Source organism: Nilaparvata lugens, chromosome 3 (genome assembly GCF_014356525.2).
Source record: "Nilaparvata lugens isolate BPH chromosome 3, ASM1435652v1, whole genome shotgun sequence".
Taxonomy (NCBI): domain Eukaryota; kingdom Metazoa; phylum Arthropoda; class Insecta; order Hemiptera; family Delphacidae; genus Nilaparvata; species Nilaparvata lugens.
Genome location: NC_052506.1, coordinates 57,993,987 through 58,010,535, shown reverse-complemented (window position 1 = coordinate 58,010,535; position 16,549 = coordinate 57,993,987). Strand labels below are relative to the sequence as shown.

Below are 16,549 nucleotides of genomic sequence, written 5' to 3'. Positions count from 1 at the left end.
CCAATTTACTCATTCGAATATTCAATTGAGGATAAACTATCCTAATTCCCCCAATGGAATATATTCAGATTGCTTAGGCCCGGTTTCTAGGACAGTTATAAATCTGATGAACCATCACATCTATAAAAATTAATAGGTTTAATGTTCTATTCGTTTTAATACGTGCTCTAGGAAAAGAGCTTTGGACATTTTTCCTTTCATATAAACATTATATTGTTATAAAATCACTTCACCTATATGGGCTACTTTATTCAAATTAATAAAAACAATATAACAACTTGTGGTACCCTTTATTAAACAGACCTTATTTAAAAGGTCGTATAAGGTACCCTTGTTAAAAGTCTTTAATAAAGGGTACTACAAGTTGTTGTATTGTTTTTATTAATTATATTGTTATGTTTTTGTTTAAACTTTTTTCTTTTGCTGTCAGTGGACATGATTTTCCTTGCTGATAGTCTTCCATTTCTATTCGGATTTGAATATTCTCTTATCTCTATCAAGACGTAATTTTTCAAGTTCAATAACAATGTTATATTCAATATTCTTGCAATTAGATTATTAAGATTTAAGATGAAGATTAGTTTTCAATGATTTGACTGATATTCCTGAATTGATCTTCAACCTAGTAGTGTTATTTATCGATAAAAAGTTGCTGATATTTGTTTATTCACTTCACAAGTTTATAAAGACTACAGGCAAAGTCTTCATTAATATCAAAAATTTGAATCCAACTTAAATCGATAAATAGTTGAAGTTAATCAACTAGAGAATACTAGAAGAAAAAAGTAAATCCGGTTCTAGCAATATTAAGTCCATTACAAAAATTGTCTTGATCTTTGAACTGAATCCTTTCTAATTTTCCCCGTAATTAGTGTGAGAGCAGCACTGATTGTAGAACTAAGTTTGTCGAAATTTAATTTCCACTAAATAAGTTATATGCCTGGATTTTTAATAAAGAAGTGAAACCTAATCCATTTCATAGTGAAATCTTTGAAGACTACAAATCGAAGATTGCTACAATTATTTTTAATAGGAAAAAACTCAATAAAAATAAAGGAAATGAAATGAAAAGAAAACATACAGAAAATAAAATAAAATTTATTCTATATTGCATTACGAACACAAAATTAACAATAAAAAACATTATTACAAATTGAATCATAACATAAAATACTATACAGATTTACAAATTCCTTAATTTAAAATTGCTTATACAATAATTATTACATGCCGTTCTTCGTATACTTTCGAATAAAATAGAAGGTTATTCTACCAAGGTGAATAAAAGAAACCCTCCTCATACATGGTGGATATTAACTTGTAAATGGAGCAGTTAATCAAATCCAATTACCATCGTTTTGCTCACGCAATCCAATATTACAATAATTTGTAAATTTACTGTGAATTGTATTTTACAAAACCAGAAAACTCCACTACTCCAACAATATCGTATAAGGATTAATAATATTCATTGATAAACTGGATTAACTTCATATTCAAGGATAATTCATTTCTACATTAGCTGACAATATGAATTGGAATTGCATGATCTTTTCAAGACTTGGAAGGCCTACAGCCTACATGACATTGAATAGTTTAGTATTTCTGCTTTTTAATTGAATTTTCAATATTGTTTGAGCTGTTAATTATTCTATGAAGACTGGAACATTATATGTGATCTAAGAAAACTCGATTATTCATCGCAGTCTAAAGAGTGTCTTTGAAAGGTGAATATGATTTCAAGAAATTATAGCTTCCAAGCACATGCAAATGACATAGATAAATATGGAAACCCCTTCCTACTTAGTGCCCTATTAGAACGTTCTTTCGTTGGGGCATTTAATTAAAACAAAGTGATAATCATGAAATCACTTTCGGGCCTTTACAGATACAGATGTGGAGGTTCATTAATCACAGACTGAATCGGAGATGGGATTTAATAACATTAACAAAACTGGATGTGCCGAAAACATTCGTTCAACACTTTTTCGACAAGGCGATATGCAAATTGGCAGTCAACTACTACACGTTATTGATATTCACCCTCAGGAGGAGGCTATCAACATCTACACAAGTAGTGTGAGTGTGTGTGTGTGTGTGTGTGTGTGTGTGTGTTCGTGTACAGCAGATGTTGCCGTATTAATTAAACGGGACCCTTTATACAAAAGTCGGCGCCGTAAAACATAAGCAAGCGCGAACTGTTTGGGCCATTTGTCAACTGACCCTATAGCACAAGTTATAGATACGAGTCGTATTCAAATGTCATATAAAGGCGTTAATAGCATTGTCCGAGCTGAGCGATTTTACTTTTGTTCTGTTGCAAGAACGGTCATTTAAGCAACACGCCCCTTCGACCCTTCACCCTTCATACCCTAACTAAACACAATTTTTCATGCACGATCTATTACATGAATTAACTGCGCTAGTTTTTTGGCGTGTTCTACTAGCCAAACAAGACATCGTTTCACTTTGAACCAGTAGCCGTTATAGTTGTGAAAAAGTGGGAAGACTACGAGAATACAAAGATGGTGGCACGTAATTAGGCGACAATAGGAATCATATTGCTATAAATCGTAACTTCCAGGAACAGACAAATTTAATTATTTATTTAAATTAGAGATAGTATTCAATTATAATAAAAAAAATCTTCAATGCAACTGAAAATCAGTGGTGTAAGTAGAGTGAAGTTTGATCTTCTTTGAAAAACTTGCCACAATGTTAGCTCATGAAAAGTGTTGATAATATTGGCATTGTTAGCAATAAAATTATTATAATATTTTATCATAAGTTATGGGAATTTTAGTACTAGCTGCTAGTGAAAGCTTCAGATCTGTACAAGCGTTGTAGTAAGATGGAATAGGGCTTGCCCTTGTGGTATTGTTAGTATTGCATTTAACGAGCTACAAGCAAATGGAAATACCATTAAGTGCCACTTCCAGTATTCATATAGAGTATCTAACCACTTTCCTTCAATACAGCAAAGTAATTCAAGCAAATGTAGGTTATTTGGCGAACGAATTAATTTTGTAATTGAATTGTGGTTGAATGAATAGGTAAATCGAATATTATTTGCTCAGAGTCACGTTGTTTGGGGAAAAGAATAGGCCTGAAGCATAGCAGCGCACACATGGTGCCACAGTCTTTGCAGTTAGGTGAGATTCACCTCAAAATGACAGCGTTGATTGTATGGGAAACGTTAATGTTATTCAAAAGGACTGCGATCAGTTCAAAGTGAATGTGACTGCTGCCAGCGTAGCAGGTGAATGACGCGGATGGACGCTTATTTTAGCTGCACGCCATGGCAATCCTCCATCCTCCACAGAAGCGTCGAGCGGCCGCACGAGACACGCATCGACTCACTCATTTCTGATCCACAACTCAAACTGCTTTTCATGTTGGATCTAGACTGACTGACGGTTTCTCAGTCAACCTGTCATTATCGCCAGCTGAACGGCAAACGTGGTTTTTGTTGATGAAATTATACAAGAAACACCTTTCAAAAGCTGTAAACTCTGGAAACCTCAGCAACCGCAATGCTCCTTAACTAGGGCAGCAGGCCTATTCTAAGTATGCAACCATCGATTTGTGCAATATTTGTGTAGCGAACAGCCTTATATGAGTTAACCCGTTTACTACAACTGTTGCTCCAGGCAAAAAGACTTGTGTAGATAAATGTGAAAGAACTAGTAAATTTCTGTGCTATGGATTGACGAGTGAGTTCAGGATTCCCTACTGAATGAATAGAATAGAATGTATAATTCTAAAAAACATGTTACTTATGTGTATATATTTGTACTTATGACTTTGTACGATAAACAGACATTTCTTGTTATTGTATTTATGCAGAAAATAAAGAATTTGAGATTTGAAGCCCAATACGTACCAAACTCAATGACGCACCTACTACTAGTAAGACAGTCTGGAAAGTGTGTTGTTTAAACTGACAACTATTTGTTGCCAGTGGATGGAGTAATGACATTATGTCTTGCTATTGATAAGCAACTCAAAATTAAATGTTGACATTTTAAATTTTAAGCGTTCTTTTTTCCTTCTACATACCAAGAACTATCTAGTAAACTATCTCATTTCATATATATGAGCTTGACATACATTAGCAGATCACAATGTGAGGTTTTAATACAATACAATTATTACAAAAAAGAGGCATTAAAATACTTCACTTTAGATAACAGCTACTACATATTGAAAATTCAAATAACCTACTACTGCTCCATCGGTACACAATTCAATGGATTCATTAGTCCACTTTGTAAAATGCAATTCAACTTAAACTTATTCTTTGGTCACTTCTAGATTCAGAACATTATTTACAAGAATGTGAAGTTCACTATTACAGAAAAATTAGTGTAAACACTATGTGCATATTTTTTTTGGAAAGTCAGAGTGAGTATCTTGGATAACCAGGATTCAATGATTAGTGGAAATATATTATTCAAATTCCCTGAAAAATGCTAAGAATACATCTACTGGATCCAGGCCAGAGTTTCAAAATGTTAATTTTCAACAATTCTATTGTGAAGAAACATTGGAGATTGAAGCCTTTGTATAATGTAGGCTTTTAAGATAACTCATTTGATAATGGTGTTTGGGGTGTTGAGTGGAAGGATGAAAGGGATATTTACAAGAGTGGGTGGGTTGTTAGAAAGACTATAAAGGGGGATGAGGCAAGCCTACTTGCAAGGGCACTCCTCGCTGGGGGCAGCGGGTGGCTGGTGAGCCTCCGTGGTGGTTGGCTGCGTTTTGCAGGCCGCTCATCCTCAACTGAAACAAAAAAACACACATAAATTACAATCATCATCCATGCAAAATTGATTCACTTGACAATATGCGAATAAGATAACAAATATTGGATGAAATTTCAGGAATACCAGAATCAATAATTATTAATTATTCACTTTGCCGCTGGAACGATGTAAGTTATTGTAAAACCTTGCATTGATGTGTAAAGTACAGACCAAGTGAAATGTAATCTGTTGTCCCTTACTAGAGAGAGAGGATTGACATGAGCATTCAGTGATGAGAGGGAGCGAGAAAAAGTCGATTTTGGGATTTTGGCCCCCCAGCATCGTACCCCCGCGAGCCATGAGGCGCTGCACAATACGCATGCGCTATGGGGAGTCCAGAAAGGCGCGTGCCCTGACATTACGTTATTCCGCCCCCATCACCAGCGTCAGTAACCCAAGTGACAGCGCAGCTGGAAATTGGTGACGTGTATTGGATCTGTTATAGATGAAAATAGCATGAATTAACAAAATAGTGTGTGCATGGCTGACGAAAATGCACAAGAGCGTATAATATGTTTGTATGTTAAATTATTGAAAGCCAAAATAAATTCACCGTTCTAGTATTCGAAACGGAACATGATCTATCAACTCTTCTGAGCAGGAAAATGAATATTAATGACGATGATGATAATTATGAAAGAATATATTGGAGTAAATAATTAACCTCAAACTGACGGTACTTTTACACCAATATTATTGTACCATGAATAACAATTTTTAAAAAATATTTTGTACAATAGAGGGTCAAAAAGTGTTTCAATGTTTCTTAAATTGGAAACAGAAATAAATATTCATTTGAAACTATCTTCTCAGGATATAAATAATTAACAACCATCATGGGAAATGTCATGATTGTGTTCATTGTTCAATGTTACTAGGATAATGAAAACCACAAGTTGTCCTCTTTGTCCCACAGAAAGTGGGGCTCACCAATTGCACCGCTGTCATCAACACAATATTTATGCCTTGATTAATAACGTAATTTAAACTAATTTGACTGAATAACAAAAGATTTACCTGTTACTGTTAAAACATGCCTAGTGTATTGTTTTTTTCAGATGGAGTCGTGGGGTAGTGTAACTCGACTGAAAGGGTAGAGTTCAAATCCGCAGGGGTGAGCAGCACTTGAAAAAACACATTAGAATGTCTATTGGATGCACGAAAAGGTGGATGTGTGAGTAGCAGGAAACGTTCCGTAGCTTGTAATTCTCTAATAAAGGTAAAAATAATACTCAGAGGGAGTGATGATGTCATTGTTATGCTTTGTGTGTCTCGTCGGCACAAAAAATCTCGAAAGCAAAGATGTCTAAACTCCGTGAGAGTGTGGCTTGTTCGCTTTTTCGCTATACAGTTGTCAATGGATCTACCTGCCCAAGTTCAGCTTCTAATCCTGTTGTCAAAGATACCCTCGACGTAATGGATACCCCACTAAGAAAGACCGTACGAAAAAGTGATACTATCCTGAGAATCGACACTTGATGCCTTTGCTATGTTCCAAACTGGTCCAGCAGCTTGCTTTCATTTAGGACACACTATGCTATCCAAATTATACTCTACTCCGTTATAGGTAATGAGTAATCAACAAAACCTTGATAAAATATTTAGTAAACTAATAATAATAATCTGCTTCTAAGAAAACGGCATATATAAGGACGTAAGTGATGAGAAAATTTACTTCAATCAGAAATGACATTAGAAAACATTATTCTGAGATGGGATATTTCAATAAACTTCCAGCAGAAATAAGAAACATGGAGTCAGTGCAACTATCCAGAAAACAGACAAATATTAATTGGGAAAACTATTTACAGTGCTACCGAATTTCAATCGATTATTTGAATAACGACAAATTTTCTGATAAATTTTATTAATTGACCGAGCGAAGTGAGGACTAAGATTCAAGTCGAAATTTTGCATTTCTCTTAATGTTTGAATGTATAAATGTTTAAATGTTTGAATGTTTGGATGTTTGAATGTTTAAATTTTCAAATGTTTAAATGTTTGAATGTTTAAATTTTTGAATGTTTGAATGATTAAATGTTCGAATGATTAAATGTTCGAATGTTTAAATGTTTAAATGTTCGAATGTTTAAATGTTTATATGTTGCGCATTTACGGCGAAACTCGGTAATAGATTTTCATGAAATTTGACAGGTATGTTCCTTTTTAAATTGCGCGTCGACGTATATACAAGGTTTTTGAAAATTTTGCATTTCAAGGAAAAAGGAGCCTCCTTCATACGCCAATATTATAGTAAAAATCTGGTGTGGCGCACTCACACAGCTTTCCTTGCTCATTGAACTGTAAGCCCCATTCTTAAAGGAGAATAATTTAGGGGAATAACATAATGACGATTGGCAGCAACATATTTGAAACTACAATCAGACTACTGTATATGTGTATATATAATTGTTTTCAGAGTACTTTTTCCTTTGTGTAAATTGTGAAATTCGATGATATTTTCAAAAGTCGTCCAACAGCTGTTCTACAGATGAAAATTAATTATCTCAACTATGGGTTCTTTTTATGAACTGCTCTACCAACCTTCCTCATGCACGAGAAGGAGGTTACAAAGTCCATTTCTCAAGGATGGGGTGGACCCCCCATTAGTTTCCCAGAAAGGGGACTCATGCCAGTTAATAGAGCTGATAAATAACTATATAGGGAATGAATTTGAGAAAAATCAGTCAAGTCATTTTTGAGAAAATCGTGAAAAACATGTTTTTTTAGTAATTATTCGCCATTTTTCTCAAGAATATTAAAGAGCTCCTGCAATTTTCTCAGAAATGAGACTTATGTCAGTCGATAGGGCTTATGAATAGCTAGCTATCCATGGTATAAATTTGAAGAAAATCGTTAGAGCCATTTTCGAAAAAACCGTGAAAAACATGGTTTTTTAGTGATTATTCGTCATTTTTCTCAAGAATATTACGGAGCTCCTGCAATTTTCTCAGAAATGAGACTCATGTCAGTAGATAGGGCTTATGAATAGCTAGCTATCCATGGTATAAATTTGAAGAAAATCGTTAGAGCCGTTTTCGAGAAAACCGTGAAAAACATGGTTTTTTAGTGATTATCCATCATTTTTCTCAAGAATATTACGGAGCTCCTGCAATTTTCCCAGAAATGAGACTCATGTCAGTTGATAGGGCTTATAAATAGCTATTCATGGTATAAATTTGAAGAAGATAGTTGGAGCCGTTTTCGAGAAAACCGTGAAAAACATGGTTTTTTAGTAATTATCCGCCATTTTTTCCGCCATCTTGAATTGAATTTCTCATTGTCGGATCCTTATGGTATAAGGACCTTAAGTTTAAAATTTCAAGTCAATCGGTTAATTAGGAATGGAGTTATCGTGTTCACAGACACACACACACACACACACAGACCAACACCCAGAAATCATGTTTTTGGACTCAGGGGACCTTGAAACGTAGAGAAAACTTGAAATTAGGGTACCTTTTTTTTGGAGAGCAATACTTTCCTTACCTATGGTAATGGGGCAAGGAAAGTTAAAATCAGACTATAGAATTATTCATCATAAAACAGCTGTCGAGTGGACTATAAATCGCATGCCATGATGCATGCAATTCTATGGGCGGTGTGAATAAAAACGAGTAGGACAAGTAAATACTAATGACAAGTAAACGCCAAAATTGAAGTGAATAAAACTAGTATTCACTTTAACTCGCGAGTAAATAATTGAGAGGCTAGTAAACCCCCGAAAAATGCCAATTTTGGTGTGAATAAACGCAAGTAAAAATACTCGTCTATTCGCAAGTCAACCCGACCCCAGACTTGCAGTCGCATTTGTACACGAGAGTTGGCTGCATTTATGAACCTGCATGGTGTGAAACGTTATAGAGACCGGCGTGATATAAGTACCGATCTATCTAAGGGACTATTACGGTTTGAGAGCGAAAACGTAGATTTTCTCACTTCGCACTTTCTTGATGAAAACACTGATGCAAGGGGTGGAGGATTGACTGCAAGGAAAAAGATGGAAATTTTTCTGAGATACCTTAGTGATCCAGGATTCTAAAGTGGTGTTGCCAACGACATGGGGGTCGAAAGAAGTACCGTCAGCAGAACATTTTCAAGTACGTATTGGATAAAATAGTGTCGAAGTCTGGAAGATTGGATTAAATTTGCACGCACTATTGAAGATATGGATCAGGCCAAGGCAGATTGAGCTTCAAAATTTCGCATTCCGACTGTCATTGGTGCTATAGATTGCACTCACGTGCAATCGGCGTTTAGCGGCGAAAACAGAACAAGTCACAACAGGAAATGATGCGTAGTAGTCTGTGTGGCGCTATCTGTGTGGCGCTACACGTATTTACTCGCCTTTCTTGTGAATTCAGTTGTCTCACGTGTAAATACTTCCTATAAACCCCCGGGTTGGCGAGTACATGGTCACAAGTAAACTCGACGCTTTATTCACATCGGTTTACTTGGAGTTTAAATACTCGTTACACTTTACTTGTAAGTAAAAATAATACTCGACGTACTCGTTTTTATTCACACCGCCCAATATCTCAATGTAACTTGGTAAAAAAATCAGCAGCTGTGTAGACTATAAATTGCATGCCTCATTGAATGCAATTTTTATACTATTAAATAGGATGCAAATAACGTATAACAGCTTGTCTGGGCTCCTAGATGTCTTCTGGTTTTCTCGCGCTAAATTCCGGAAAGTGTTATATTATGATAATTAAATCTTGTGTAAGCATGATCTGATCAAATAAATAGTTGGTGTATCAGTGTGGATGTGCATATAATAGTTTGGGACGTCGTTCAGTTATAAATGTTATTTTTCTATTGATAAAATTTTTGTTCATTATTTGTTATCATATTCTTTAATTTTTATAAGTTTTGCAATTTTGAATTCTCAATTTGTTTTATTTTTACTTTTTTCATAAGTATTTGAAATCTTTGTATTTTTCATTTCTGAATTGGGTGGTATTTTTGTTGTATTATTTTATTATTGCATAAGTTCGTATTATTTTTATCTTTCTTTTCCTTTTTTGATTTGTATCTGTACAATTTTTATTGTTAAGGAGACATATTTGGGGAAACCCGTTGTCACCATTGTGAATAAATAAATGAACTATTGATTGCGTGCAATAACGCATGCAATTAATTACTAAAATAGCATAGTATTGTCTTGAAGGAGATTAACTTTTGTATTTTTGATACACCAACCCCAACAGCCATTAGCCGTTTTCACACCGATATCTCGCCGACACGACATACAGACAGAATTTACTCTGATGGAAAGTATAAGAGGAGGCTGCGGTTTATAACTGCGCGAGGTCTACTGTTCACTGAACTACTAGTTTAGATTAATCTACTAATATCCAATACGTTAATACACATTGATATATAGATTCATTTAGAAAGTAGATTTTTGACTTTGTAAATACAGTAGATGATTCTTATCTACAATATTTAGTTATAGGATAGTAAGTTATTGGAATAAATCAATATTAGATTATACTGACATGTCATCTGTCATTTGAGTGAAACTCAAATTTTGACGTTCTTGTGATAATTGAGAATAAATAAATAAATAAATTTGCAACCATTTCACATTATAGTCAACATCATAATACTCAACATCCGTGTGTGAGGTTACAACAGCTCAAAGTTAGTAGACAGAAGGTTGGTCACTCATCTGTAGTATTTTAGTTGAAATGCAATTGGAGTGGGGGAACAGCAGCCGTGACGTAGGCTGTAGTACAGAGTAGGCAGAATATCGCATTTATGAAAATCATAAGGTTAACGTCTTGTCAAATTATATAACACAAACATTTTCTGACATGCAAGCTTTCTGTTTCTGCTTTACAATAATTATCAAAACATTCAAATAATACAAACATTTTGCCATATAGAAGCAAAAACACAACCTCCTAACCTTCCCTTTCAAACCCTTAAGGTTTCTTCATCTTCTAGGTCGTGTCTATATTTTGTTGTTTGGCTATACGCTTGTGAATTTCGGGGATGAGATATTTTGATTCTCGTAGAACATGTGCTCGATACTAGCATGTGCTCAGTGCATTTATATGGATGAAATTCATCGGATTTATCGGGATCGGTTTATTAAGATTTTTTATGTGTAATCTGAAATTATAATAGTATAACGTTGTCTACTAACGCTTTTCCAGCTTATTAACTTTTCGTGTCACGTTTTTTAGATTCTTGAAAAGCTTTCAACATTTTATTCATACAAGTTGAATGAACTTGAAATATTTTTAACAACATCATTAGAATCGGTGATTCATTCGCTATAAGTATGGAGAATTTTTAAGTTCTAGGTCAATCTTGAGGGGATTAAACGACGATGTTTTCAAAGATACAGTGAATAAACTGTATGCTCAGTGTGGCTACTCTATCACATTTTTACTACACGTGACGTCACGCTGGCATTCCCCCCACCACTTCGAATCTTACATCTGTGAGTGATCTGTCTACTAACGTTGACAACAGCTACTCAAGTTGAAAGATTTAGTAATATTGAGAATAAATGTTTGTGATAGAAATACTGTTTGGGCAATTTATATAATCAAGCTTTTAGGATAATCAAGGCGAAAAGGTTAAAATACCTCAGAAACGATAAACGTTTGCTGGAATTTCAATTTTACTCGTGATTTCAGCAGATAGTGCAAAACCCAGAAAATATAAGTAAAAATTATAACAACTTCATTTATCCCATGGTGGTTCATGCATTAAAACGTAAGTTTTTCTAATCACATATCCAATCCAGGAAGTAATTGATTTAAGAAAATATTTAACTAAATGCGAAGTGAATAAAACAGCTGCTTTGCGGGATTGCGTGACTGGAAGGGCTCGCGAACTCATTTAAATCCTTTGAGCCAATACTCGTGAGCTCCACACAGCTGCCGACTGCCGAGAGCAGAGCAGAGCAGAGCACCCAGGAACCAATGTGTCTAATTCGCCAAACCTGCTACTGTTGTAACCGTGTAATTCATTCAATCAGCTCGCGAAGATTTTCAATTTGTTCATAGAATAGATTGAAACAACCGTGTTGACAAATTCATTAATACAATGGACAGGCTCAGCCCTAGTTAGCATACTGTTCGCATAAATTACCAATTTCACGCGGTTTTTAGTAACTTATCAGGGGCAAGACTTTTGTAGGTTGTGGGCTGATCGATTAATTATTATAATTATGCCATCGATGTGATGATAATTTCGGGACACCTGCTCCTCTGGTAGAATTGGTTATTTCTTTCACCAACCAAACTAGGGTTCTATCAGGAACCCCTATATATACTACCAGAAGGGTTAATAGGAAGTCCTGGTTCTATCTTCTATATCTAATTTCCCTTCCAAATACTGAATCCCTAGTTTGACGTTACGTTCATAAATCGATATCTTCGATTTTATGATCTATTCGAAATATACTAAAAATCAAACATATAACTTCTCAATTGACGAAAAGTTTGAATTATAGGATCAATTTATCTGCTTAATGCTCGTCATTGATTTCAAACATGGATTCGGGTTATACGTTTCTAATGCTTTGGATAAATTGTGTACAATCTTTTTAAATAAAGGAAATTTGAAGTAGTTTGTAATGATAATGATAATCCAAAAAGAGTTCTTATACTTTGAACGTTACTGTTATAAAATTACGACGCACACTGCAACTGATCAGAATCACTATATTTAAATATCTATTCATATTTTATCGAGTTGAGAATACACAGTAGTTGTATATTGAAGCGAGCATTAAATGATCCGATCGTGACACAGCAATCTGTGGAGAGATCTTCAGGCAGGTGCCTCTTCTAATCCTATTAGCCTGCAACCCCTTTGGCTATTAATATACAAAGCATCCACCCCCATCAAAGCACTCCTATGCCGATCTGGAAGGATTTGGAGTTTTCTATTCGGACGGCTTAATGCCGTAATGAACAGTAACACCCTCCCTCGATAACTTAATTCACTTTCCCTTTGTTTCCTGTCTCCCTTATCTGATAGTCAGATTTCACGTACACGCTTCGCTCCGCTAGTCTACATAAACGACAGCGAAAGGGCTCAAGTCCCTTTATTTTTACTCCCCGTTTACCGACGCGTTCTGACTTCAAAAATGCTCCGCATTTGATAATAAATCCAATTCTCAGATCCTATTTATTTATTCCTACTATTCTATCCTACATGCATATGCTGTAATCTATGAATTTATTGCAGCAAAAATAAACAATGTAGGATTATTGATGATAAATATCAACTGTAGCTTCCAATATGACTTGATTTTCTAGGGTGTCGGGACGAAAATTTACTGAAGACCCTGAAGACGATTCTATATTTTACACTAGAAGGATAGATTGAGAACTGATACTAGTGCAGATGAAGGGTGGTATGCAGCTTTGAGATAATGAGTACAGGGCAAGTAGTACGTATATTTTTCCATTCAATTTGGAGAATCGACTTTACTGTATTATTTATTTGAATCTGTTTGAGATTTCAAGCTAATTTGAAACTTTCAAAATATTAAATTCTTAAAAAAGAAGAATTCTATTGTTATTCCAGCTTCTTGTTCGGGCACACTTAATCTTGTCGTGATTATTCAGTATGTAATATAATTCTAATGAACCGTTGGAGAGAGATTTAGTAAGCTATGAAGCACAGTAATAATTATAAAATTCGATCCAATCGATGATCACAAAGCTTTTACTTGAATTATGGGAAGCTTTATGCTTGTGATATATGTTTCAATCTTTTGTGTGGGAGAATGTTTTGTTATCATTTCCTGGAGTGAACCTGTGACCGAGGCTGAGGATTGGCAAGATATTTTCCCACAGGTTGACAAATGGCCAGTGCATTGTGCAACACTGAAGAATGCATCTGATTCAAAGTGACGCTCTCTCACGGCAGCGCATCACCTGCTACCACTGCTGCAAGATTGTCTTCCCCCACCAACTCCATTAACTGCCCGCGGCGATGACCAATACCCCTTATCACAACGCATCGGCTTTTAGCTAATCCTCTCTTTCCTCCTCACTATCCCATACTCTCTCACTCCTCAATCTTTGTCTCCTTTCCTCTCATATTTGCCTGCCTTCCCTAAACCATCATCCATCCATTCATTCATTGAATTGAGAAGATTGAATTCACAATCCGACTAAATCGATCTCATACTCTATCACTAATGCCAGTGTTCGTTCTCCTTGCGATAATCTTCTGAAATCACAGGTTGCATAAAACATCAACAGAGTCAATTCAAGAAGTACTCTAGAAGGAGATTTGTAATGATACTCTTCCAGTTTACAGAACTGAAATTTTAGTGAAAAATATTTTTTTAGAGAAAATGAATTCATTTTTTGTTTGATCTTATAAGAGATAATATTGTATCTATTCATACATTATCTTGTAATATTAAAAGATAAATGTTTGTTTTCCACCATATTTTTATAGAGAGCTGGTACTTAAGAAAAATCTGCTAATGAGAATCTTATACTGTTTGGTTCTGTAATCCTTCAAGATAGCCCTTAAGAATACTCAACTCAAAATCTATACTCAATAATGAGATGAAAATGTTGAAGAATAGCTTAAAAAGTTTGTTTGGGAAACATGTAATGACTACTTTCATGAAAATCCTCTTTCTCTACAATCTAAATCTACAGTTACGAGTAGAGTGATTTACAAAATATACATAGAGGTTTTAAGATTCTTCTGATTCCGATATGGCACTATGAAGCTTGAAATAACATTGTCTTCGGATTTCACCAAACGCATAGTTGTTTGTGTTGCTCATGTGACTCAATCTCATCTTACTACTTAGGCACAAGTGGAATGCATATTTGGAAGTCATTCACCAGGAAAAATACTCATTTTGCATTGAGTTTTGATGGTAAATAAGCCGATAACAGCTACATGAATTGCAGAACTCCTTTATATGAGTAACTGACGTTCGCATATTGTTCATCAATCAAATTGTTCTCCGTTGCCCATTCAAGCCCCTCCAATAAAAGCCGGTTCATGTTTTATTCTATTTCTTTATCATTATTATTCGGGCAACAAAAACACGCGTTTTGTATCGTTTTGTATGAAAATCAGAATGAAGCTGCACAGTCACTTGGTAGTCGCCCTCTGCTCCGCTGTGCTCATAAATTATAGCTTTTAAATTGGTGTCGGCTCTATCTTGTATGGGGCCGATGCAACGCGGGGTGCACGCACAGGCCTACACTGTATAATACACGCTCCGTAGTACTGCTCTGCTCTGCGTGGCTCTCTGCGTGCCTTCTCTTGCATTCAAAGGTTCAGACAAGCCGACTGAGACGCTTCAATGCACACCTGGTCTATCTACGGATTTCTGTACTCTTATTCTGAATATTGAAATCCAATTAGTGCTGCATCGAAGAAAATATATTCCTAGAGAAGCAATTGCAAAAGACTTAACACAGGAAATAGTTGCCAGAAATATAGTTGCCAGACTTATGTAGTTGCCAGAAATATGAAATTTTTCAATTGCCGTAACTGGGTGTCAAGATTCTGGAATTAATTTGATAAATCCTATTCTAAATATCTCATCCATTATATTGTAGTCAATAGGCAGCGAAAGATTACAGTGTACACTATGAACTTTTCCAATTGTTCATGGGTGTAGTAGGCTTGAATCATAGTACTTTTAGGATTTTACCTTGTGTTACTGTAATCCAATTCATATCTAGCAGACATTCTGATTGATTTTTCCAATTCTCTGTGTTTGATTAAAAAACGTTATCAGCTAACTATTTCAATTTACTTTTGTACAAGCTCTCTAATCAGGAAAGGTATCAATCTGAAAGTTATTCCATTTCTAGAATAATATTTTTAAATTGAATGACATTTTTATAAAATCACAATGACATGTGCCCATCATAACAAGCCCACTACTCATAAATGAATTTGATTTGAATCATTTCCACTCATTCAATTGTTTTTTAGGTTTTAAAGGTATGCGGAGACTTTTGAATCGGGCTAGTACATTCAAAGTAGAGTCTATCACTGTTACACCAGCTACTGTGTTGTTTTTCACGGTTGAGCTGGTTCCATCATCAAATCCGTACAGCACATAGGGGCTCGTTCATTTTCTGCAGCAAAGAACATATTTACCGAATAGATTTTCTCGTCGGGGGTCCCTCATCACCGTCACCCATCTTTTCTGTGCACGATTGTAGGAGGCTCCGTGAACGGGGAATCTAATGATGTCAAGAGGGAAACTTTGAACTGGAGGGTTGGAGAGGCGATCAACTGAGCAGGGGTTAAATCAACAAGGCGTAGGGGTTGAATAGACGCCCTGCTTCTTTCAAATTCCCCGCCGCCTCACCTCCTACCTTCTTCGCCCTTTGCAGAACACTGGCCCCAGTGACGCGATGTTCAAAAGGGATAATTCAACAAACATTACCCCTTGCTGTTCACTCTTTTAATGTAGTTTTATTATAAGCCCGCCTCTGCGAATATAAACTTATTTTCTATCTTTTATCCGACGACGTTCAACTTTTTGCACGTCCAAAATACTATGATTTCATCATCCCCTATCTCACAACAATGAAGGTTGCTATTTGATAGACTCAACAGAAAATCAGATTCAGGTCTTTTGAAATATAAAATTCTCACTATAGCACTGCAGAAAGGTTGATGAAAGAGTTCTTCTAGCCAACAATGGATACTATTAAGGTTTACTGTCATTAATTTTTTCTCTTGAATCTCTTGAATCAGACTTCGATTTCTTT

At 35.4% G+C, this 16,549-nt stretch overlaps 1 protein-coding gene across 2 annotated transcripts in view; it reads right to left on the bottom strand.

Annotated features, from left to right (window-relative positions):
• Positions 1-16,549, bottom strand: part of LOC111061068 (protein big brother) — a 50,304-nt gene that overhangs the window by 7,881 nt on the left and 25,874 nt on the right. The window contains exon 4 of one of the 2 annotated variants that reach the window (XM_039424139.1): positions 4,696-4,782. The exons of the other annotated variant lie outside the window; for it this stretch is intronic. Coding sequence (XP_039280073.1) covers positions 4,696-4,782 — 87 coding nt within the window. The remainder of the gene's footprint in view (positions 1-4,695; positions 4,783-16,549) is intronic. 2 annotated transcript variants of the gene reach the window in all.